Genomic DNA, 25,550 nt, shown 5'->3' on the forward strand with positions numbered 1-25,550 from the left:
ATTATTATTATTATTATTATTATTATTAGTAGTAGTAGTAGTAGTAGTAGTAGTAGTAGTAGTATTACAATTTGGAGAGAGAGGGAAAGAGAAAGTGTGCGTGTGTGTGTGTGTGTGTGTGTGTGTGTGTGTGTGTGTGTGTGTGTGTGTGTGTGTGTGTGTGTGTGTGTGTGTGTGTGTGTGTGTGAGTGTGTGTGTGTGTGTGTGCAAAGATAAAACATCACAGCAGTTATTTACGGCTTAATTACTTTCAAACTGAAGCGTCACACTGCTTTAACTGCACAAAGTTCAGTTATGATCCAGAAGCTGATACACAACTCGAAGTCTGCACCAGGATGGTATAATTAATTTATTTTTAACCAGGTTTGTGTACACAGAGGTGTACACTTGAATTACTTATCAAGGCATATGGGTAATAATGTGATTATATGATTGGTGAATGAGGGGGAAATCTGTGCAAAGCTGGAAGGTGAGGGTCCACTCCTAAAAATTAATATAGCAGAATCTTTGTTTCTCTCAGATATTTGTTTATATTTATGACATTGCCATTGTTTTTGCCCATTCTGTGTCTGGACTTTACTTCATCACAAGGCTGGACTTGTGTATTGCTGGTGTTAGGTCTTGTAGCCCCCTCCAGTGTTCAAATAGAAACAAGACACCTCGAGAAAAAAAAACAAAAAAACATTTGAAAAATAACTCACTGACTGTAGATCTCTCCTGTTTGGAGACTCACTTCAGAATACGAGGACAGTGAAACTCAGTGTTCCTTTGAAAAAGCTGCTGATCTGTCTGGCTTTGTTAATGAACACACACACGGCCACAGCTGGTCTCGGTGTGGAAACTAAGTTGCTGAAGTGCATATGTTGGTCCTGATTGTCCTGCTGTCTGTAACAGTGGGTCGATTCAGAAAAAAAAAAGGAAAGTCGCTGGTGGTGGGGTGGGGAGGTCAGGGCACTTATGGGTACTAGATGTATGTATAAAGGAAGCAGAGAGAAATCCTGGTGAGTAAAGAGCGACTGCAGCGACGTGAATATTTCACTGTATTTCTAACCAGTGCTCTCACTATAAGTCACTTTTGCCCTCTCTTGGCTGTCTATGCTTAAACATTTACATCTGTTTCCTGCACAAATTCCTCAGTCACCAATTAATTGTGAAATAAAAAAAAAAAAAACCTTCCTGAGGCCGCAAAAAACCCCCACCAGAATTATAAATGACTTGTGCCAACAAAAAGAAGCATCAAGCTTAATTGACTTTGTTTCAGTGCAACATCCATCTTCTGTATGGCTTCGTTTAACTCGGTGGTGGAGAACTGGAGCCAGTTACAGCTGCTATTGGGCAAACACAGAGCAATCTATATCCTGGACAGGCTATCAGGTCATCACTGGGCAAGCACAAAGAGACAGTCACATTCTAGAGGCAACTAATGTATGTTCCTCAGAGTAAACCTCAGGAACTGGACAAAGTCCACACATACACAGGGAGAACATGCAAACTTCCAGATTTTTGGCAAGTGCATTTGCATTAAATTATATGTCAATGAACAATGACGACGAAGACATCAACAAAAATAATACCATTGTTATTATTACTAGAAATCAATATTACAATTTTTCTTATCATGGGAGAGACATTCATCTCTCGCAGGGAGAATTTCAACAATAATCTATGCAGCTGCATTTACTGTATTGACTGCATTGACTGTGTTAAACATGTTTGTTTCAAAACAGTAAATACATGGATGGTTGGAATTAAGTACTACTTTGACCTTATGTGGGTACATCCCTGGATTCATATCCTGGAAGCCATTGTCATAGAGCATTCACATTATTGTACCACTGAAGCGTGAGATAAAGCTTCCACTGACCATCAGAAATGCACATCATATCCTTTTGAAGGGGCCTAAGGCTTATTCTGACCTTTATTGTTATATGATGCTGTGAGGACAACAGTTGTTATGGCAACATGTATCAATAGTTCCACGTCAGTCAGAGTAAATTGAATTTTTCTCACCACTGTTGCACAGAATGTGTCACTGAGCTTTAGAAATGCAGATTAAGTCAGTGTAATTTTGAATAAAACCCAACCTTCATTTGAACAGTTTCTAACTGTATATGTGCGACTTTTCAGTTTTCTCTGAAGAGTGTCAATTACGACAGTAAAAATAAGAAAAATAAAAAACTTAGAGGAATTTTGTTGTTAAGGAAAAAGGAGAAAATGACAACACAGTGCCATGTAATGCATATATATATATACATATATATATATACACACACATATATATATATATATATATATATATATATATATATATATATATATATATATATATATATATATATATATATATATATATATATATATATATATATATATTCTTTTAAATCTGTGCAAGAACATGGAAAATGTTCAGCCTATTATATGGAAGCATATTCTACTCATCAATATTTTGTGTGCTTGTCTCTTAGTATGATGAAATATTCTATTATCCACAAGTAAATTGGAAGCATTTGTCGTTGGGGTGCTTTTTTTCTGTTTCTCTTGCAGTGCATGAATGAATTCACCACAAATACAAAAAAAAAAGATAAAGAAAATAGCACTTCTAATAGAATTCCAGCCAGGAGGCGGATAAGAAATATGAAGCAGCGACTGCACACTTCAATGCATATTCCAGCCTTCAAATAAAAAAAATCTATCATCTGGATAAATGTGGGGTACTGTAAATACAGTCAGTGGAATGATATTCACTTAAGGGTGTCTCCACTGGATATTTTTCATTTGCTGTGAGTGAATCTGCAGTCTGCATAATGTTTCGCTGCAGAGTGGTTCCATCTAGTGGTGGTGTCCACAGATAGTTTCCGTCCCTCTCATATATATTCTCTTGTGTCATTTAATTTCCTTTAAAGTACATTTGTGGCAACATTTATGCCAAAGGCCTCGACTTTCGGAGGTGAAATGTGAAACCATCTCTGATGAGTTTTCTACATCGCATGCCACAGAAACGCAGAATTCGACCACAGTGTTGCATAGAATTGAAAAAAACTGAGATTTACAAAGTAGCTTGTGCTCTGACACCACCCTGAAATAGCATTAGAGTGGGCCGTCAAGCAGTGTCCAGAGGCCCTCGGGTAGAATAGCATGAATCCACAGATCAAATCGTTACTACATATCCCACCTACCTGTCAGAGGTGGTTAGACAGAGGAAATGAATACGGGGGGAAAGAGATGACAGCCCGATATGCAAAGGGGAAAGATTGAGAAGACGTCTTATCTGTTTGGGGGACTCAATAACAGCTCGAGGGTTGCTGCTGTTGGTTTTTCACCCCCACCCAATGCTAGAGATTGGGCGGCGTGATAACAAATTTATCCACAGTCTAAATTTAATTTCCTTTGAAAGAGGAGAACGAGGAGCACATCATTCCGCTCTTTTTTCTGTCTGCATGCGTGACGGGCTGCGAGTTACTGGAAGCCGTCGTGAGCAATAGCAGAATATAACACTTTGATAATCACTCAGCGGTTCACTTCTAAAACTGTGTTGACAGTATGTGAGAGCTACAACTCACTTCCAGATATTTATATTTCTCTCTGATTTGCATATTAAAAAACAAACACTGAAAAGTCAGTTTTTAATCTATCATTTATATTTCATTCTAATTGGAATACTTAGAATGAGAAATGATTCACTTAAAAACATACCAAAAGCATATTAGTGTAAACAACAGACCCACAGGTTTAGTCTAACATTACCTGTGTTTTCTTCACCACCTAAAAAAAACTACTTATAAAGCCACTTCAACAGCTATGTTGTGTGCACTCCCTTGCTTCTGTGATGTTTTGTTGTTGTTGTCTTCAGTCCTCTCCAAACATTTGGGATCCCCAGATGGGCAGAAGGGGATGTATCGAGCCCACGACCGGGACTGAAAAAAGGAAGATATGCCAAACGGCAGGTCGTACACTTTTTCTCCCACCAAGATGTTGCCCGTGTCTTCAAAATCTTCTTCCTGGTTGAGGAGGCCACGTTCACGTTTAGTCCCTGAATGATGAGAGATGAGATGTTAAAATGTGCAAAGTATTGTGAGACACCTATTTTTCTCAGTCTGACCAAGTACCATAGACCAAACATATGATCACGGTGACTAATGCTTGAAAGAAGGTACCGAGGAGGTGGACCCTCTTCATCTAAATCCATGATAATGATAATAACCAATGACTTTCATGCAAACTGTCTGAAGTCTTCGAATTACTTAATAGTAAAGAGGCTCAATGACAAAATCAAGGGGTGTCAAACCCATTTTAATGAAGGGGCCATGTACAGCCGAATTTCACCTCGAGGTCGATAAATCAGTTCTTTAAATTTAAAATCTGCTTGCAGCATCTCTGACATATCAGCTCTTGTGTTTTGTCTGCCACTCTGCCAGAAATGTTGTTCTAAAAATAATCTACTTTTCTTAGAAATATTTATAATTTGCTTGATAGTATGGTGGGCCAGATTGGAGCTTCTTGTGGACCGGTTTAGGCCCATGGGTCTTATGTTTGACTCCCCTGATGGACCATCCAGTAATGTTCAGTAATGAGCAAATGTAAATGTGTTATGTAATAAAAATCTGTCTTACTAGAGATGTTTATATTGAATCAGATGTTTTATTGTCTGGCAAACTTGTCCTACTTTTCTTGTCTTCTTTTTAAACTCTTGTGTATTTATTACACATTTTTTTAATTTTATTTTATTGTCCAAGCAGCAGTATCCTGAATACAAACCAAAGAAGAGACTAAAAAGCCATTTGGCTTGTCACAATATGAAAAACACAGCTATCACCAATAGCATAAACAAAGACGGCTATCCCCTTTAAAGAAAACAAGAGGAAGTCAAAACATTTTCCTAATTGTGCCTCTGAGTTTTTGTAATGACGAGTCAATAACGGAAATTATTTATTGTATCTGCGACAACTTGATCTCACCGGGAATTGTGTTGTCCAGGAAGAAGCCAAAGCATCCTCCTATGAACATATGGGTGGTGAATAATATTTCCAAAACTTGATCAACCTCTTTGACACCTGGAGACAAACACACACACACAAGCATAAGATGACAAAAAAAAAAATCTAAATCTAAATCTGTTTTCACCGTTGCCCATTGATCATACCTGTTTTGAGGAGTCCAGGGTTCTTCCTGATCCAGTTTGGAATTACAAGTGCAGAAAACATAGAGAAGCCGAAGACAAATATATTTCGAGAAGAATACATGTCTGTGGACTGCCAGATGAAAATTGTAAGCCGCAAAGATTTTCAAGAAGACCGCATTCATAAACAGTGATAGAGCGCAATAGATATCGCTGTTTACCCGCAGAGTAGATATCCCCGCCGCACCGATGACTCCAAACATGATCAGGAACAGTCCTCCAATCACAGGGGTGGGAATGGTTGAGAAAATAGCTCCGATTTTGCCCAGCATCCCGATCAAAATCATGAAAAATCCACTCATGAGAATCACTCTTCGACTGCCCACCTGCCACCACACAAATACGCATAAATTCCCCGTTTCCTGTGATTTGGCCTTTGCAACTCCATCATTATGCACGTCTTACTTTAGTGATGCCCAGTACTGCAATGTTCTCACTAAAAGAAGTGGTGCCATTGCCGGTGCCAAAGGCCCCTGCCAGCAGAGAGCCGAGCCCCTCCATGCCGATGCCCCGGTTGATGGCGTGCTTCGGGGGAGGACAGGCTCCCGACAGCCTGGCACAGGAATAATAGTCACCCACAGACTCTGCCATGGAGCATATTATTCCAGCCATAATGCCAACCACACCGGCCAGGCTCACACTCGGCGCCCCCCACTGCCCTGAAAGCCGGAGATTACTACACTGTCCACAAAACACGTCGTTGCCGATATGCATTGTCAACTCACCGGGATAAGGCAGCATAAACCAGGGGGCCTCGCTCAGGACATTTCCCTTCGCATCGGTGCGGGCCTGGTAGCCATACTGGTTGTCCTCCGATGGTAGAACGTTGTAGATGGTGAGGAGGTAGCAGACTAACCATGAAACTGCAATGCCAAGCAGGACCTGACCAACATAATCAGTATCAGTATCACCTTTTATTGCTACCATCAAACTGGATTTATACTGGAGACAATAGATAACAACAACACAGGACATTATCAGCTAAAACTAAAGGGCATCGGAAGTCATGAGAGGGTTGTAGGCTTTGCCTGAGCTGAGGTGATATATTTGCCCATTGAAGAAAATCATACAACAAATTCTTAAATCGAGAGCACAGCTATTTAACTGCCCATTGCTAATGTTTTTGACGCGTCCACGGGAGGTCTGAGGAAAAATCAAGGTTTGACAGCCACTTATCTAAAACAACATAGTGTGAGATCTGATGTCGAAAACTTACAGGCATGTTTTGGAAGATAAAAAACTTTGATGTGTGCAGTTTCTTGGTTTTGCTGTATGCTGGAACAGGGATGGGTATGGAGCAAAGGTACTGAGAGAACAGGATGATCAGCGCTGCGGACCTGTGACAACAAAAGCATAACGACATGCAAATGATTTGACTGAGCTAATATTTGAAACTTACTGGTCCTATTATCCATGAATATAAAAAAACAAAAAAAAAACAAATGTTGGCTGAAGGACACATCACCACAAGTTCAATTGATTGGTCTCCTGTGCTCAGAAGTCAGTGTTCAATCAATAGCACATCAGTGGGGTTACTCACATGGCAGAGATACCCCAGTGGCTGCCGGCCTTGTCGCCAGCAGTGTCATACAGTGACAGGCCTATAAGAGAGACGGTGGGGGCGATTGTTAAAGGACCAATGAAGCGCAGGAGGAAACCGATGAGGCCTGAGAAACCAACCAGGATTTGAAAGAGTGAAGCCACCATGATAGAGCCCTGCAGCTGTGGACGGGAACACACAACATTAACATGGATGTCATTTCACTCTCTTGTGACAAAGTGAATGAACGCAAGAGTGAATGCGATTGGGTCAGAAAGCCCACACACTCACGTCTACGCTAAGCACGAGCCCCAGAGAGGAGCTGCTTTAAGTCTTTGTTGGCTTTTATCGGAATGGACCTAAGTTTGTTTTTTTTGCCTCACTGTTCTCATGCGGGACTGCCACATTTCGGTAAATTCAGGGGAGGAGGCGTTGACCAGCGTGGCGTTGTGGCTCCAGGCCGGGCATTTCCACTCCGGCAGGGACAGCAAGGCGATGACAGGAGTCACCAAGGCAAACGTACCACCCTGGAGAATGGGAAGCCTATAAATGTGACATAAACAGACATAAATCAGTTTTTAACGATTTCCACAGCTTTTTTTGTTCCCATTGTGTAAAGATGGATAATTAAAAACCAGAGCTCTTCTTGTGCTTATTGCAATCCCCAAACTGAGTCGTAAAAATGTGTCACTTCATGAAATATGTATTAGCTTTTCACTTCACTTGTTTCTTTTCTTTTCTTTTCTTTTTTTTTATTAAAAAAGAAAATCATGCTGGGGAAAAGTCTGACAAGACATGTAGTGACACGAAAATCCCCTTCTATATGAAATATTCAAGGGTTTGATGGGATTGACCTGTTATCGCTGCTCTCACCTGACACCAAAGCTGACTTGCAAGACGGTGCAAAGGCCGGACACGAAGAAGAGGTTGTTAATGAGGTAACTCTGGGTGAGACTGTCGTGTTGCAGGCACAGACTCTCCGACAGAATGAAAGCGATGGAAAGGTTCCCCCCAAAAGCTGTAAGGTAATGCTGCACAGAAGAGAAGCGGTGAGGTCAAAGATGGATTTGAATGTTTTGAACAAAAACAACAACAACAAAAATGCAGAATGTTCACACAAATCTGATATTCATACCATGTCCCAGCCCTGAATGCGTGTAGAAAATATCCATATAGGCATAAATTAGGGTTGAAATGACACATAAGAGTGTTGACCAACTGTTTGTATTTCCTCAGAGACTAATAATTACCTTGATGTATGTCTCTAAAGCTGGAAGTGTCTTTTTGTATTGGAGTCATCAGTACTGTTGACAATGATTTGCCATTGACAGTCATGAAATCCGGTTTTTATAGGTGGATTTGCTTTCAAGTGAACAATTTTCAATGTGATTTACATGGCACACCTTTCTGTAAAGCTGCAAGCTATAAACCACCTCAGATTCTCAGAGAAAATGAAAGTTGGCAATCTGAAAAGGTTTATTTCACATTATGACACTTCCACAAATATTAAAGTCTTTATCTTTACCTAAATTTTCGAACTCAGTTGCAGGGTGCTTGAGGTGATTGATTATGGGCAAAAGCAGGTTACGTAAAGACACAGACAAATACACATCTGAGGGCGTGTTAGAAAAATTATTAACCTCAAACACATGGATTGTGAGAAGAAACTGGCGTACCCAGGGAAAATCCATGCATGCACAAGGAGAAGATGCAAACTCCACATAGAAAAGACACTAAGCCCAACATCTACTTCATCCAGAGACATTCATAAACAAAGGTAAACTTGGAAATGTACAATTTTAGTAACATCTATTGCTTTAAGTTCTTTGCTTATTTGAATTAGGGTCAACTGTCTCTTTTTTCTCTCTCTAAAGTTGCTGTAAGACAGTAATGGAGTACATAAAGAGTTACTAACTTCAATAGCAGTGTTGCAACAACATTCACTGATTTCAATAAAGCTCTTTATTGTCACTTTCACCATATCATAGTGCATCGACTAAAACAATGAGGAAGTTGTCAAGGCTTTCAAAAACATTTTGTGCCTCATAACACCGATCTGATGACACCCACCTGAATTGCCAGGAAGATACAAAGGTACCAAGGTGGGACATCAGTTACACAATATGTTGTTTTGTTGTGATCTGGTTCTGTGGCACTTTCACCTTCAAAAGTTTTTGCATCCTTTGTTTTCAAGTGGCCGTTGAAATCTTTGTCTTCCTTGTGCACCTGTGGTTGAAAAAAACCAAACAAAAACCATGCAGATCCAAAAGAAATGCAATAAATGGAAATACATCATTGACAATGCCATTAAAGAAAAGACTACTTGTTTCTGAACAAAGAAGAGACTAAATCCCACCTATTTAATGACTAACACCCTGTTCTGTTAATTTATCTATTATTATTCATCAATTATCTATTATGTATTAAACTGATAAAACATACTCACATCAAATGCAAGATTGTCAAGACCTCGTTCTGAAGCCATTGCAGATTCCACTGAAGCAGTGACCTATTGCAACCAGAGAAGCAGTGAAATCTTGAAATGGCTGCACACAAACTGAGCAGAAGAATGAAGAATGAGAATCCCAAAGGGAGGTGGGTCACTTTAAAATGGTGGGACTTTTAATCATTAAACATGATGAAGGGAGTCGTAGAGGTGTGTTCTGAAGAAAGTGGCTTCCTTTGCCCGACATTTCACATCTGCAGCGCACACCAGTAAACACTTTGAGTGGACTCAGGACTCAGTAAACACAGGTTTGTTTTGATTGCCCTTTGCATTAGAGTGAATTCCCCACTGATAAGATACGACTGATAAGATAAGATTATGGTTGCACAATATTCAATGCTGTCTGTAGTAAAGACCAGACTTCTTTTTTTATTTACTACATCCACCTAGGATGTTATAAAATCACGTGCATTTAGTTGTCTGTCTGTTAATAAGATATCTCAAAAACTAGCTTCACGACAATTTGCACACAGGTGCATTTTTATAAAAGGAAGAACCCATTAATTTTCAATTGTGATCTGGATCAACTCCTGGATCCTTGATCACCTTTGTCCACGTCTACTCTTCTTCTTTCTTCAAATCTGTGATTGCTCTTGTTACGTTACAAAAACGTAATAAAATCACCGGCGTATTGTCAAGTATGTCTGTTGGAAAGATGACGACAAAACTACAGCACGGAATTTTGTCAAGATTTTCACCACTGATAGATATTAGGCCAAGGAAGATTCCATTAATCTTTGGAGGTGATCCGGATCCAGATTCTGATCAGGATTTCATCTTATAGGCTTGTAAGTCAAAACTACATGACAGATTTTCACCCAATTTTCACCATAGATGAACCTTTGGCAGACGTCAGAATTCTCTGATTGCTCGTTTTGTTTTATTTGAACTTTTCCATACTGTACTTAAATGTAATGCTGCCAGTGACTGAGGCACGTCTTCTGTTTGCATGCAGCACGTCCTCCCAACTTTAACAATCACTTGATAGGACAAAAATGGGAAGATACGAGATAAGGAGATTTAAGCGTTGGAAGAGAAAACTCTCCCTCCTTATTCAGAGGAGATAGTGAATGTGAGGGCTGATAAATGTGTTTTGGCAGGTGCAGCAGCATATCTTGGTAAAATGATCAGATGAAAACACCCTCAAGTCTCCAGTTTATATTAAAAATCAAAAAAAGAAAGAAAGAAGAAGATCCAAATGATTACCGGGGCAGCAACAGGGACTCATGTACCAATGTACAGCTTCCCGTTGTCACATTTGTGAAGGTACATGTGAGCTGCGTTTATTACCGGGTCAATGTAACCCAGACGCACAAGCTTTTCCCGTCTCATGTCAGTGCAATCCACGGCCGTGTCTCATCTATTAAAGTCGAGCTGAATCAGTGACACAGGCAGAAACAATGTCGCCGGCCAAGAACCAGGTCAAACTGACAAACCGCGGATCATCCATGGAACGGATGGCAACTTTGCGCGCATGACAAGCCTGCGGTTTGTTAACATGTGCTGCTTTGGTTGCAAAGTGCTGGGCACTTAGAGAGCCGTTTATATTCTAAATAGCACTGTTTGTGGGGCGCCGCACTTTTAATGCCTCCTGCTCTAATGTAGCACATCGCTAACTCTCTGCAACATTTTAATATGCACTGCCACTTTTCTGTTATTACGAGACAGGTTAATTTTTCATGTGCGAAGTTGAGAGCTAGGCTGTTTAGAGATTTTGAAGGGGGTGGGGGGGGGGGGAGAAGTTCTTTATTTAACTTTTATGTGTTCATAAAAACACAATAGTACTCCCTTATTTGATTACCTGGGAGTGTTTATGGAGAAAATCATTGGTTTGGGGATTATTATTATTAAGAAAAAACAAAAACGTGCTTAAGTGACTCCAAAAATCAGTTTGTGTTGAGCAGTGCAAAAAACAAACAAACAAAAAAACTCGACAGGTGAAGATGTCCTAAGAGACAAAGTTTTTGTTACAAAATGCAAAAAAAAAAAGAAAAAATACAAAGAACATAAAAACGATGGAGTGTGAAGACTGGTTAATTATGAAGATGGAAATCAGTGCTGGTGGTGATGCAGTGGATCACAGCGAGAGCCAAGTTGGCCACATTCAGTCTAATTCACAGACAGAAGGGGTCAATAAGAAAAGAAAAACACAGAACACAAGGAGAGGGGAGACCATAATGCATATGAAGGAAAAGACAAGCGCAAACCTTCACGTCGTTCCTGCTCGCAAAGTGTTTAGCGGAAAAAAAAGGAGCATTGGCTGGTTTCCATGCATGGTCTGTTAGTTCACAGGGTCAGTTGGGGAGTGGTGAATGTTTCCTCTACATCACTCATACTGTACATGCTTATGAGCTGAATTGGAACCCATTATTTTCCAATTCCGGCCCTTGTATCCATCACAGTGCTCCAGTGGCTGTGTTGACGTCTATCCAAAAACTGCTTATATGCAAGCTTCAAATAGCTTCGTTTGAGACACATTTTTGAGGACCTAGTTGATGTCGCTGAATTCTAGCTGCGATTGGACTTATTCAGAATTAAGAATACTTTAAATTAAATCAGTAAGCACTACTTTCTGTCTCTGTTCCCACCTGCTTGTTCTGTTTGTGCTTTTCCACTCACGCCACTGTATAGTGTTATCTGTCCGTCTATTCCCGTACGCTACACATCAACAGGAGCACTGCATCGTCACCCCACACTGAGCGATGTTACAACATTTAAAGAGTGATGCAGCCTCTTTAAAGGCACACCTCGGCAAGCAGCGGCGTGACGAAGATCTGCATTCACATCCATTCTCGCGCAACGTCCAACAGCGTGGACTAATCGTGACACATGCAGGCATGAGGAGGTGTGTTGCGGAGAGGCAGACGCAGGGGTTGAAAGCAGCAGAGAACATTCAGTCAGCAGACTTCACAGCGCGTAAAGTATTTGTTGATGCGACAGTCTCCGCACAGAGGGAGCACATCAGCAGCAAACATCCACATGGCAGCTCAACACACAGCACTCTGGCTTCAGCAGACACGGTGGCCTTCCTTGTTTTTGTGGGTCCGATAGTTCCTATTACATAAGACCCTTCTGAAAACACATTTTTTATGAGGCATAAACTCCTGCCAACACATAGTTACCAAGGATGGAAATTATCTTATCACAGACCTCATGATATTTTAATGCCATGCGATAATGTTTTGTGTTACTCGGTTGGAGCGATAGTGAGCAGAGAGGCATTTGCATCATCCTCCGCCTGAAGAGGAGCAACAACGTTCACATCAGATATGCAAACAGTCCTCACTGCTGGCCGGCTGCAAATTAATGCCCCAATGGTTAATAATTATCTTGTAAAACAACCAAAGAGCTTTAATAAGAGCCTCTCACTCTCTGGGAGACAATATGTCAATGCAGGAGGGCTCGCATGGTAAAAAAAAAAGGTTAACATTTCAATTTTAACGCCATACTAATGGATGAACAATGAAGACATTGGCAAGGCAATCGAGGGTATCTTGTAATTTATGACACAGATAGGAACACGCCCACCTGAACATCACAAAAGATCTTGTCAGTGAAACGAAGATAAATTCAAAGATAAAGGAAACACACACATGCATGCACACAAAGAAGCAGGCTTTAAGTTACTGATTGAATTTGCATGCATATTAACTGAACACATGTTACACTGACATTTATTCTCCAACGAGGTAACATTTTGCAATCAATTTTATGAAACGGCGCACAGTGACGACCAAAATGTGTGACTCTGAGGTGAAAATGAAACCACATCATAGTGGGACTAGCTTACAACTGACAAAACTGAGGCGGGCACAAACACACACATGGGAAGTGGGGAGTTAATGAGGTGCAGGTGACACAACGAAGGGTGAGGGAGCCAAAGAGGAGGACAAGAGGGAGTCAGGAAAAGCACTTAATTGAAAGGGGAGTTACTCCGGTGCACAGTCAGCTATAACTTAAAACCTGAATGTGTGAAAGCAATACACAGGACAATACCACAAACCTAAAACCGTCAGACTACAACCATTTGATGATAAACTTCTCACACACCGCTTCAGCTTGTAGCCTTAACATTTTATTCAGTTTTTTAACCACAAAAGATGCATTCAACTACAGTTTTGTATATCGATTCTCTGAAGCCAGATTCTATCTGACTTTCTTGGTATTCCCTCCTTTTCTTCAGCCTGACTCTTGGCCATTTCTTCTGCAGTTGGTTACTTTGTGAGATTAGAGATTACCTTTGTCTTTACAACAGACACGATGTTCACGTTTCAACATGGCAGGTGTGTGACCTACGATACATATACTATCCGTCCTCTGCGGATTCTGTTGTAGCTGTCTTCAAGGATATATATGGCCTTGTTTTGCCCTCTTCTCAGGCCTTGGCTCTCATAAACAGATGAATGTATTGTCTGGGGTTTTGTGGGGGCTGTTCTTTTCACCTTGGGAGAGTCTGGGATGTTCAGTTGGTCTGTGTTTTCGAGTTGTGTCTGTGTGTTACGAGATCTGATCTCTTTTCATCCAAAAAATGGTTTCATTCATTCATCCTGCTGAACTTGCTCATCAACAGAGGAAAATCACATGATATATCAGAAATTCCACAACACTCGTGTCCTTGCGATATTTCAAAACATTCAAATATATTTTTTTGTTAACACGATGTAGGTAATGTAGGGGTTTTTGAATTGAATGGGTCTTGAAGCACACGTCATTATGACCTACTATTGGTCTAATGCAATCTGCAATTTGGAGCTGCAATGGAGGTCGATCTTCAAACCAAAGGGCTTCACTGAATGTCACCGGGAAGTCGCCCTTCAGGCTCGGTCTGAGGTTAGTATAAGTTGCTTAAGCTTTTCAATTATTGACAACCTTTTAAACCTTCGAACCCGAGGGAGAATTTGGACAAAATAATTACATTTCTGTCTCACTGCTGTCTTCAGACTACTTGATGTTTATAAGCCTTGTGAAGATTGTTTAACATCAGTGTCAATTTAACCATGGCACTAAAAGGTCACAGCAGTGAAGACGCTCCGGGACAAGATCATTCATTTTTAATATCTCGGGATAAAGAAATATAAGAGACTTTTTAAGATATTGTGCACATAAGACAGAGTGAAAAACCAGTTAATTACAGCTTTCTTGCATGTTTTGTCAAAAAATGTGACAGCATAAGAAAAAAAGTTTTCCCGGAGTGAATTTCAAGACCATACTTGCATTCCGAATTGGCCGTCCATCTATCTTTAACATCCATTTGACCCTGGAATTTTAGGTTTTGAATCCGATCCCAGCTGAATTCGTGTGATATTTTCTTCCTGGACAGATAATGAGCTCCCACCTATGAACAAATTTAAAGTCACCAATTCGCCGAACAAACATGTCTTTGGACTGTGCGAGGAAAGCCAGAGTAAGTGAAGAAAACCCACACATCACATGCACAGAGATTCCACAAGTAAAGGCCGCGATCAAACAAATGCTCGAATGCTAAACCGCTGGACCGTCATACAGCCCATTTTCAGTTATCCATCATTTAATCTGTTGTGCTTCTTTATCTAATTTAGTGTTGCAGGTGCTGGTCCCAGCTGACTGTATAAACCACGCACAGGTCACCAGGTCCAAACACACACACTCGCATTCACACAACCAATTAACTTCAAATGGATGTGTTTGAACTGCAGGAGGAAATTGGCAAAGCTTCAGAAAAACACATGCAAACGGTGGGGGGGGGGGCAGATCAAACCAGGGTCTCCTCACTTTGAGGTGGAAGTGCATCACCATATCATTATGCAGGAACAGCAATTACAAGAGGAAGATTAATAACTCAGAAAAGTTGTGCTAATTTAAGATTTAAATGAGCTCTTTGAAAAGTAAAAAAAACCCCCAACAACATCTCAAACTGTCACAGACCTGCCTGTGAAGTCAGAGTGAACTCGTAATAATGTGCATTTCGGATTTATTGCCGAGTAGAATGGATCTTTTTAAATGCAATTTCTGCTTCGGTTTGCTGTTCCTATGAAGAACAAATAGACCATGAAACTGAAACACTCTTCTCTCTGGCGAGTGCTTTCATGTGACGTATTGAAGTCATATTGTCAGACAATGGGAGCAGCCACTGCAGTGATCGGGCTACACACCATAGAGCAGAGAGAACAGGGTGCAGTCTGTATGTGCTGCAAATATCTATCATGTGTAAGTATATGTAATTTATTTGCAAAATAAATATAACCAATTACTGATATCCAGCAATGCACCAAGAACACATTCTGGCTTGTTCATCAGCTTGGCTTCAAATATTACCAATCAATTAATTGCAATTTGGAATTGATGCTGTGTGCGAAGTATAGTTTGTCGTAAGATATCAAAATCGATATGCAACCTGAGGAGAGCACAGCATATGCAGCAGTAACATTAAATTTTCATTGACTGCAGAGGTTCTGTGCAAAAGGTTGGTAAACCTCTTCACTTGTGGAGTAGCCAGCCTTTTGTTGTATTCTGGGTAATGAAAAATGGATGATGAGGACCAGTGGATGTAACTTCATTGTCTGTTGTGTTGTGATGGAAAATCTTTTAATGGAAAGGCATCCGTCTGGACTCATTTTACATGTAATAATCAAGAACATGAAAAACTATAAATGCTCTGAGGTTGTCAGAATTACATTTGTCCATGTCAAGGAAAATCACGATAAGCCTCAAACCTGGTGAAGTTATAATTTTGAAGGTTGCCAGTTTTGTGTGTAGGTGAGATTGGATCTGCCCTCTGGCGGTAACCTCCAGTGTAACGCTTTGGGAAATCAAAGTTTTGGGGAAAGCATATACAGTGTTCCTCCTTTGCTTCCATTGTTGATGCATTTCAGGAGTTTGACTAAAAAACACGATGAACACTGAGGACTGAGATTGGTGAGGTACTGAAATCTACAAAATTGATGAGTTGTTTATTTTGACATCAGTGTTTGTGTGTTTGGGTCCATGACTCACTTCAGAAAGGTGTCATAATGTGCATTGTTTTCAGTTTGGTAACATCAGAATGAAGAGTGTTGCTTTGTTTTTATTCGGAAATGAACTCTCGTGTCTTAAATAACTAATGATGTTATTGCTCAAACTTTAACTTTGATCACTTGCTCATAATAAAGGAAAATGTCTCTTTGTTGTTCCACAGCACATCTAACAACAGATTGAATTTGAACAGACACAACGACAGAAGAGGAAATAAACAAAAAAAACAAAATAAAACTAAACTTTTTGGACTGATATGATGCTTTTCTGGCTTCCATTTTCCTGAGTCTGTTGGCTTTTTATTGTATTTCTACTGTTGAAACAAAACAAATAAGACAATGTAATGAAGCAATTGACAAGGAAATTGACTAAAATATAAATGAATCTGTATTTTTCTGCCCAAGAGACCTTTGCTGGCCAACAAGCACAAACTTGCCAAAGCATGCTTTTTCTGTCTCGTTTGTTAACTGTTTTATTTTAAAGTCTCACACCGTCTCTGGTTTCAGGCGACTTGGCTTCCTCAGCTCTGTCTGATTGCTGCTCCCCATGCTGATGTGTTTCACCCGTACTGGAGTGTGTGATTGTCTGTCTGTGATTGACAGTTCGTCCGTGTTGTTTCACCAGTCCTTCCAGCTGCTGTCCTGTGTTCCAAGTCTAATGGTTTTGACCTTTACCTGCACGACCACGGCTCCGTTGAAAGATTCTCCAAAAGAGTAATTTTGTCACCACTTGCCGTGTCCGGCCTCTGACTCTACCCTTTACTTTTTATAGCAGTACACTGATAGCACCACTTTGTGTAAATAACTGTACTTTAAACCGATATAAATAACATAACTCACAAATGCAAAACAAAACTATGTTGCACAATGGGAGACATATCATTCTCTACTATTTGCATCAACTTTGCATGAACATTGATGGAGAATGACACAATGACACAGTAACAGATAAACTTGTCGGTTTGAAAAAGTCTTTCTGACACATTTTACTAAATGTGCTGAGCGCAGCATTGAAGTTGCATCATCCCTTAAACCTCATCGCTTTCATTACCGCACCTCAGTCAAGAGCTGTGTTTGTTAAAAGTGAGCTGGACGTGCCGCTGGTGTAACATCCGTCAGCGACAGGCTGGACGTATGCACTCTGACACCCTGCGCGACTCATTGTCACACTGTCTGCACACATGATGATATTGTTTCCAATTGGTGTTACTCTGAATATGATCCAGTCAACACAAGTCGGGAAACTTGGTTATATAGCCAACTGTGATGTCATCATGTACAGACTGCCCTCTGACAGTTAATAAAGCAGAATAACTTACTGCAGAATAATTCCAGTTTTAATGAAAAGACGAATGGATACCCAGTAAACTGTTCCCTCAAGAAGACTTGGAGTCACCAGCAATGCAGTGAGCCTCACACAATCACCTCACCAACTGCTCTCACTGGTGTAGTAACTTTTATTCCTCTGAAAACAATACTTTTTTTCCCCCAATTTCCATTATTCATAAAGACTGACCTGGTTGGCCCCATTCATAATTTATTCATATTTATTTCTACTAAGTTGTCTCATACTTTTCTCCTAAAAGACCTCATTAGAATCTTCATCTTTACTTAGATCACCGAAATGAGACAATCTGCATTAATCATAATAAGAGAAAATCATGGGCAGTGGCATTAATGTCCCCACTCAGATTCCAGGCTTCGCTTCGAGCCCGGTGTGCTTTAGCTGATTACAAAACCTGGATAGTGTGCAAACTTTCAACAGAGGAAGTGACAATAAGTGGAGACATCAATAAGAGCTGAATTCTCTTAATAGAGCAGCTCATCATCCTACACTCCTTCTGGGTCCTATACAGAGTTGTATTGAAGACGCACCATGACGCTTCTACTACGGTGGTGCTGATCACAGTCACATGTGGGATACACATCATTAAATCTCTCAATCACCCTGTTTGATGATTGCTTGTAAGAAGCCCAGGCTGCTTTGTAATGACACCTGTATGGGTCATTTAAAGCTTCATTTCCCATCTTTGCTGACTCTCCTGCAACAATGTTTGGTTCTACTTAGTTTGATATCCTCCTGGGGTATTTTACAGAGTTTATTGAATATTCACAATGAGCAGAATGGAGTAACATCATGGTTTACATTGCCACACAGCTACAGAGGGGACAAAATATATGGGTTGATTATCAGCTTTGTTTGGGAATATGCAACACACATGCAAATGATATCATAAAGACTTTATGATGTGTCTATCTTTATGATGTGTCTGTTTTTATGATCAAAACCCTTCAGGTGTTAAGTTTTTTTTAATTTAACTAAGAACAAATCCACATTTAACTAACATCACAACGCTAAAATCCAAATGCTTGCTTGTTTCGGCTATTCTTTAAGGTGCCGTTTGTTCACTTATTGTGTGGCAGACATAAGTGGCATGAGTGATACACTGTGCACTGACTAAGTGATTCGCTTTTACCCAGAGGGAGATATTAAAGTGTGGAACTGAAATGTATGGCACTCCATTTTAACTGAGACATGCAAGAATCGCAAATGATAACCTCCAATTCGTCTGAAGCTTCAGCCTCAGGTTTCCTCTGGAGATTTACCTTATCATTACCACAGGTGTTTACTAAACTTCAGGCCAAGAAGCCACGTGTTCAGCCAACAAGTTACCCTCTATCTTCCTCTCATGTTTTTTTCATTTCAACCTAAGCGACTAAACATTTTCCTGTATCTCAAACAATGAATTTCTGTGGCAGAAATACCATCATCTGGTCAAATGAGGTTGATTATATCCCAGAATTTGTTGTTTAGAAATCCTCACTTAAAAGATTTCCAAAGATATACTGTGAATACATTAGACAGGGTGCTATTACTTGTTGCACAGCATTTATTGTTTTTATAGGCAACTGAAGTTATAAAACATTATCGCCTGTCATTAAGATTACTTCACACTTTCGGTGAACTTTGCAAACTTTTGCTTTTGATCATATTTCAAATTGGGCTGTAAGGCAAAGACCAAAGGGCTCCTCAAAAAAACCTGACTTCCTCTTGGTTAAAATGTCAAACAATAATAACACAGCAAGCAAACAGATAGCATTTGATCACAGATGACCACAGACAGACTCCTGTATTGTTCCTGGACGTACATCAAAGTGTCTCAGTCAGTTTGGAGCCAAACATAAAGCGCGGCCCCACCAATGATCAAAGAACAGTGGAGGCTTTAATGGGGCATGTCGCAATGCTTCCAGTGGAAAAGCCACTTTGCCTTTTGTTCATGCGTGTCAATAGCTGGCGATGAAAGAGATGGTGCTGCTGCAGACTGAGCATCCTGAGTCGTTCTCCGAGAGACTGTCTCAACACACTTGAGCTACGCCTTTCAAATCTCCTCTTCGCTGCCACGAAGCTCCTATGTCTTCATGACTCGCTAAAATATTAATCAGGCCCGGAGCCAAAGCAGTAAAGCCAGAAAACCACGTACACAGCGTCACATGTGAATGCACAGACACACACACACTAACACACATTGTTCAGGGTAGGGGACTTCTATAATTTAGTGGTTCAGTGCCTCTGATATCTACTGGCTGGATGGCTCATGGTGGAATACTGAGTCTCAGACATGACTTCCCCCCCAGAGACAGCAGAGGAAACTGCAGAGCCTCTGTCCCCCCCCCACCTCCCTCACTCAACACCAAGCATGCAAAATTGAAAACAGTCCTCCGGTAACTCACACAAAAACATTGACTGACTGTTTCTGGATCAGCACATATTGCTCGGATGTACAATTTCTACGTTACACTTTCTTGCCCTGACCGGTGATTGCTCCAGTGACCCTAATCGGGGCTGGCTGCAGCAGCAGAGACACATGTGAGTGACCAGTCGTGTGAGCATGAGAAGCACAGGCAACAGAGCAGATTTATGGCGCACGATTATTCCCATTTTGCTTGCAGCTGTTGCAGTTTCTGGGCTTATGGTTTCCAAGACATGATTGGATTTGAATGCATTTTGTCACGCAGAAAGGCCAGGGCTTGTTGTGTAAACACCAACTGTGAAAATTATCATCATCTGTTTATGGACTCACGTAAGTCAACCTAAGCCACTAAAAATCTTAGTTAACCTCCATGCTCATAAGCCTGTGTTCACTATTGTACTTCCCCTATGTCTGAGTAAAGTTAATACATGTCCTGAGGAGAAACAATAGTCCAAATAAGGATGGAAGATAAACAAATGTGCAAAGAGAAGATGCCAGCAGTTGTCAGTTTAAATGTCCTGAGCCATGTTGAGCTACGTTCAACATGTCAGCTCATCTCATACACATCCAGAGGTTGTTATGAAGACTGCAGTCACAGATTAGGGTCCTGTTCATGCACAGCACAGCTCCATAGAAAGTTGAGGAGCGAAAGAAGAAAAAGTTTGAATTGAAGATTGGCTTGCTGTCTTCACTTATACACCCACACATACGCATGTCAACACAGTATGGGAAAGTTCAATGTTTTTTTTCAACTGCATCTGTATCATAGGTCCTCATCTGATAAATCTCTGCACAGCATATAGAAATGCACTTCATTAAGAAAATATTTGAAAAGACATCTGATTGCACATACTGACATTTTAGCTGCAGAGTCTGATCAGGATGTATGTGCTGCAGACGATTCATAATTGAAAAAGCTTTCATAATTGCAGACTATAAGTTCAGCAAATGAATGTGGCAACTGCCCTGTAGATTTAAACTCTGTACATCCCCCCCACCCCCTCCTCTCCTCAAACATTCAGCTGCAGTAACACTATAAAATGCAGGTATTGGGAGTATAGAGGGCTTTAAGGTATTCCATACACCATACAAACCCTGGCATACACCTTTTTTAAATCCTTTTTTTCCTGTTTCACACTTTAAACTATGTGGCGCATTTTTATTTAAATTAGACAGATGTATCTGCTCCAGCTCCCTGTTAAGTTGGATGAAGCAGTGTGGATACTTGGTACATTGTGAACTACCAAAAATCGGTGTATCCTTGTCTCTTGAGTATTAAGCACTATAATTATTGACTAGGTCATTAAATATTTTTGCTCACAATGATAAAGCCTTGCCAGTTTCAATGGGTGAAAATGGATTATATTAGATGAAGTCTTAATGACTTATTAGGGAGGAATTTTGACTTCTTTCTATAGCAGCCTACATAAGCCCTTTAAGCAAATATCAGAGGTGGCGCAACACTGCAGCGAAGACTGAGGAGAAATTACATAACTCCAGACTAACTCTGTTCTTTAAAATAGAAGAAAAAAAAGAACTTCCTTCTCGTGGGAAAAAAAAAAACTTCACAACATTTCCACACCAGCGATGCAAGAAAATGTTTTGCAACCTGGAATACATCAAATTATATTAATTAATGAGTGTATATTAATTAACACCACAAAGTTGTGTGCATCACAGGTGCTGTTGCAGAGGAGCCACGACAACAACACGACGCACACCAGCTCGTTAATTGTAACCTCGCGTAAACCCCCGTTCAACCCGTCACCTGAATGCACCGTGGCACTAACGTGTCATTTACACTTTCGCCAACCTCGAAATGTCGCGCATCAAAATTTGGCCGAAGTGACTTTCTCGGCGGGTCTAATGAGTCGTGACACTGATGGAGCCTTAAGGCTTCCTCCCACGCTCCTGCAGCCCACTCCTCGCAGTATTTGAGGCGCTCCTCGGCTCCGCCACTCAGTCAGTCAGTCAGCAGCTCTCCTGCAGCGGCGGAGACGGACGGACGGACGCTGCGCTCGCGCAGCTTATTTCTTTCACCCCTACATTCGTCCTGGACATTCTGCTTTCAGCGGAGATGAGACGGGTCCTGGTGGTTGTCGTCGTCGTCGCGGCTCTCCTGACAGGTTGGTGGTGTTCGGTGTCTCTGTTAGAAGTTGGTGATGAGTTCAGCACCATGGACAGAGGCGCGTCCAAGCTGCGCGTTTTAACCAGTTTTCTTCTCTCCTGTAGAGAGTCTCGCGCTTCCAGTTTTCAAAGAAGGGCAGAGAGAAGACGTGGTAAGCTTTTTTTTCTTTCTTTCTTTCTTAATTTGTTTGTTTTTTTTCTTCCTCGTGCAATTTGATTTCTTTGTGATCAAATAAGGGAGAGCTGCAGATTAAGTTAAGTCGTATGTTGCAGGTGGCTCGATGTTTGGTTGAAGTTCTGTCCAAAGCGCTCTCCAAGCCGGACTCTCGGCTGGACCAGGAATGCAAAGACATCCTCCAAGCAGGTTTGAAGCAGGGGGAATCTCTCACATTTTCCATAAGTGACCAGTATGGAGATGGGAGATAAACAAGGCAGACTGTAGCTTCACCATGCAGCCTTCAGATCATGCAGACTTTAAACATTCTCCACAAATGCACAATCCCATGTCCACAATGATATCCTCGGGATTTTGCTGGTTCTCCAACATATAGTGCAATGTAACTTAGAGTAAATGTGGCCGGAATTCTTCAGGCGAATGTCATTTTGATTTAAAGGCTGCAATCACATGACAAACCCAGCACATCTGCCCTCAAGGGCTCCTCCAAGTAAATCTTCTGATATTCTTTTTGCTCTTTCACAGGGGTTAAACATGCCCCATTGGACAAGAAGAATGAGGAGGGAATAGCAGCTAATGAAGAGGTGGCGAAAGGTCACGTTGAGAATCCAGAGGCAAAGGTCGCAGATGTGAAAGACATTGAGGCACTCCTGAAATCTGTGGAGGAAAAAAGGGAAGTCCCCGAGGACGAGCGCAGCCAGGAGTCCTGGAGTCTGGGTGACGAGAAAGACAAGAGGCATGAGAGTGAAGTGGAAACAGAGCGGGAGAAGAGGAGCAGTTGGAGGCCGGGCAGATACCACCAGAGGAAGCACAAACGAGGAGAGGAGGAAGAGGACTACGAGCGGAGTCAGGAGAGTTGGGGACTTGAGGAAAAGAGATCCCCCGGAGAAGAAGAAGAAGAAGTAGAAGAAGATAGCGAAGAAAGGGAGAAGAGGAGCTGGAGGCCTGGAAGATACCACCAAAGGAAGCACAAGCGAGACGAGGAATCTCTGGGAGAGGAGCCAGAGGAGGAACGGAGCCAAGAGTCCTGGGACGTAGACAAAAAAAGTGACGGCGAGAGGTACAAGCGCATTTGGAAGCCAACGCATCGGTATCATCACAAGAAAGGGCTCCGCAAACGCAGCGACGAACCATCGGAGGGCGAGGAATACGAAGACCGCAGCCAGGAATCTTGGGGTCTTGACAAGAGGGACTGGAGAGCGGGACGGTACCACCAGAGGAGGCACAAACGGGACGAGGAGCTGTCGGAGGAGGCCAGGGATGACCCCGAAGAAGAACGCAGCCAGGAGTCTTGGGGTCTCGACAAGAGGGACTGGAGGGCCGGCAGGCACCACCAGAGGAGACACAAACGGGACGAGGAGCTCTCAGAGGAAGCCAGAGATTATCCAGACGAGGAACGCAGCCAGGAGTACTGGGATTTCGACACCGGGAGGGAAAAGAGGGACTGGAGGGCCGGCAGGCACCACCAGAGGAGACACAAGCGCGACGAGGAGCTGTCAGAAGAAGTCAGAGAGGACCCCGACGAAGAACGCAGCCAAGAGTATTGGGATTTTGATACCGGGAGAGACAAGAGAGACTGGCGGGCCGGCAGGTTCCACCAGAGGAGACACAAGCGCGACGAAGAGCTCTCAGAAGAATCCAGGGATGACCCCTACGAACGCAGCCAGGAATACTGGGATTTCGACACCGGCAGAGATAAGAGAGACTGGAGGGCCGGCCGGCACCACCAGAGGAGACACAAGCGTGACGAGGAGATCGCCGAGGAAGAGAGAGAGGAACCGGAAGGGGATCGCAGCCAGGAGTACTGGGGCTTCGACAAAAGGCACGAAAAGGGAGAGGGAGACATAGAAAAGCGCATATGGAAGCCGACACACCGTTACCACCATAAAAAGAAACTTCACAAGCGGGCTGGAGGATCATCAGAGGAGGAAGAACAGAGGGTCGACTCGGCGGAATCTCCGGAGGAGGCAAACAACAGAGATGAAGCTCTGAGGTACACGTGTTTTTCATCACGTCTACCAACTTTTGCCGTTTCATTCTGCAGGCGCGTCGTCTGTACCCTCAGGCAGGAAGACAATGCCAAAGGCTTTAGTGATCTCACACAACTGGGATAAAAAAGAAAAAGGAACAAAAGAAATGTGCACATTAATGTGGTACATGTGCTCGCATGAAAACATCTAAATGGGACTTTTTTTTCTTCTTCTCAGCTATCTGGCGGAAAAACGTAATCCCTGGATATTCCGAAGCTTCTATCACCCTGCGTGGTATAAGAGAGACTCCGATGAACACGCTGCAACAAACAAGGTTTTTTTTTTTTTTTTTTTGAGGGTGGGGGGGGGGGGGGGGGGATCTAATTCATTTCAGTTGCATTGATGTATAACTACCGAGTCGACTTGTAGTTTTATACTCTTTAGCATATTAGAGTTCTTTATCAGTTTTATTTATTGTGCTATTCTCTCGTTGATCAGATGGGTGATCTGGCCAAGCTGCTGAGCTACAAGATTAACCAGCTGGACAACCACTCTACTCAAGGGGAGGCAAAGAGGAATGCACAAGAGAGACCACTCACTCCACTGGAGGTAAAAAAAAAAACTAAACCGTAACAATAAATAATTCGAGGAAACATTTTCAGCCGTCTTAATCAAACCTCTGATTCAGACAATTCAATCCTTATAGACATTACAGTGAATTCTGGTCACTTTAATATTTTCAAAAGTCCCATTTTGTGCTCTCGTAGAGGGAAACAGTTGCTTTTGCAGCCACTTAATTGATCTGTATCTTTCAGTTGACCTAGTAAAGCCATGAAACACATCACACCCCTCCACCACGGTGTTTCACTGGGGGAAAAGAGCAGCCATCCTCATTATGGAAATCTCCACTATGCGAGGAGATGGCAGGATTTAGCCCTCAGAACCACAAAGCAGTCAGTGAATATATGCATCTCTGCAAATGCACATCGAGAACCGTCTCTGGGGAGCGTGTCCAAAACGCATGATGTGGAGGGGGGGAAAAAACACACAATATAGTATATTCACGAGCAGCAACACTCAAAGAATCAACCAATTCTTTGTGCTCATCAGTCCTTTAAAGCGCCTGTTTGTCTGCCATTTTGTCCATTTGTTTTCTCCAGACCAGGATTTGCAGTAATCACAGTGAAGAACCTCATGATTGTAGCCTCCCAGAGCGCTCAAAGACATAATATGCCCATTAAAAAACAGAACTGCAGCCTGCAGAGGCCTCCCGAATATGTCACATCCTTTGAAGCAGAAAAACAAATTAGGGAGG

General features: G+C 41.8%; 1 protein-coding gene across 1 annotated transcript; it reads right to left on the bottom strand.

Moving 5' to 3' along the window:
• Window positions 1-3,776: 3,776 nt before the first annotated feature.
• Window positions 3,777-16,760, bottom strand: LOC308143252 (solute carrier family 23 member 1-like; the record flags this gene model as incomplete). The annotated part of the gene is made up of 12 exons (XM_080513991.1): window positions 3,777-4,030; window positions 4,956-5,051; window positions 5,141-5,249; window positions 5,338-5,502; window positions 5,582-5,835; window positions 5,902-6,058; window positions 6,393-6,513; window positions 6,717-6,898; window positions 7,100-7,259; window positions 7,590-7,747; window positions 8,787-8,942; window positions 16,704-16,760. The coding sequence occupies 12 exons, from the start codon at window positions 16,758-16,760 to the stop codon at window positions 3,777-3,779; spliced, it is 1,869 nt and encodes a 622-aa protein (XP_080370117.1).
• Window positions 16,761-25,550: the final 8,790 nt, after the last annotated feature.

This window comes from Blennius ocellaris (genome assembly GCF_963422515.1).
Source record: "Blennius ocellaris genome assembly, chromosome: 18".
Taxonomy (NCBI): Eukaryota; Metazoa; Chordata; class Actinopteri; order Blenniiformes; family Blenniidae; genus Blennius; species Blennius ocellaris.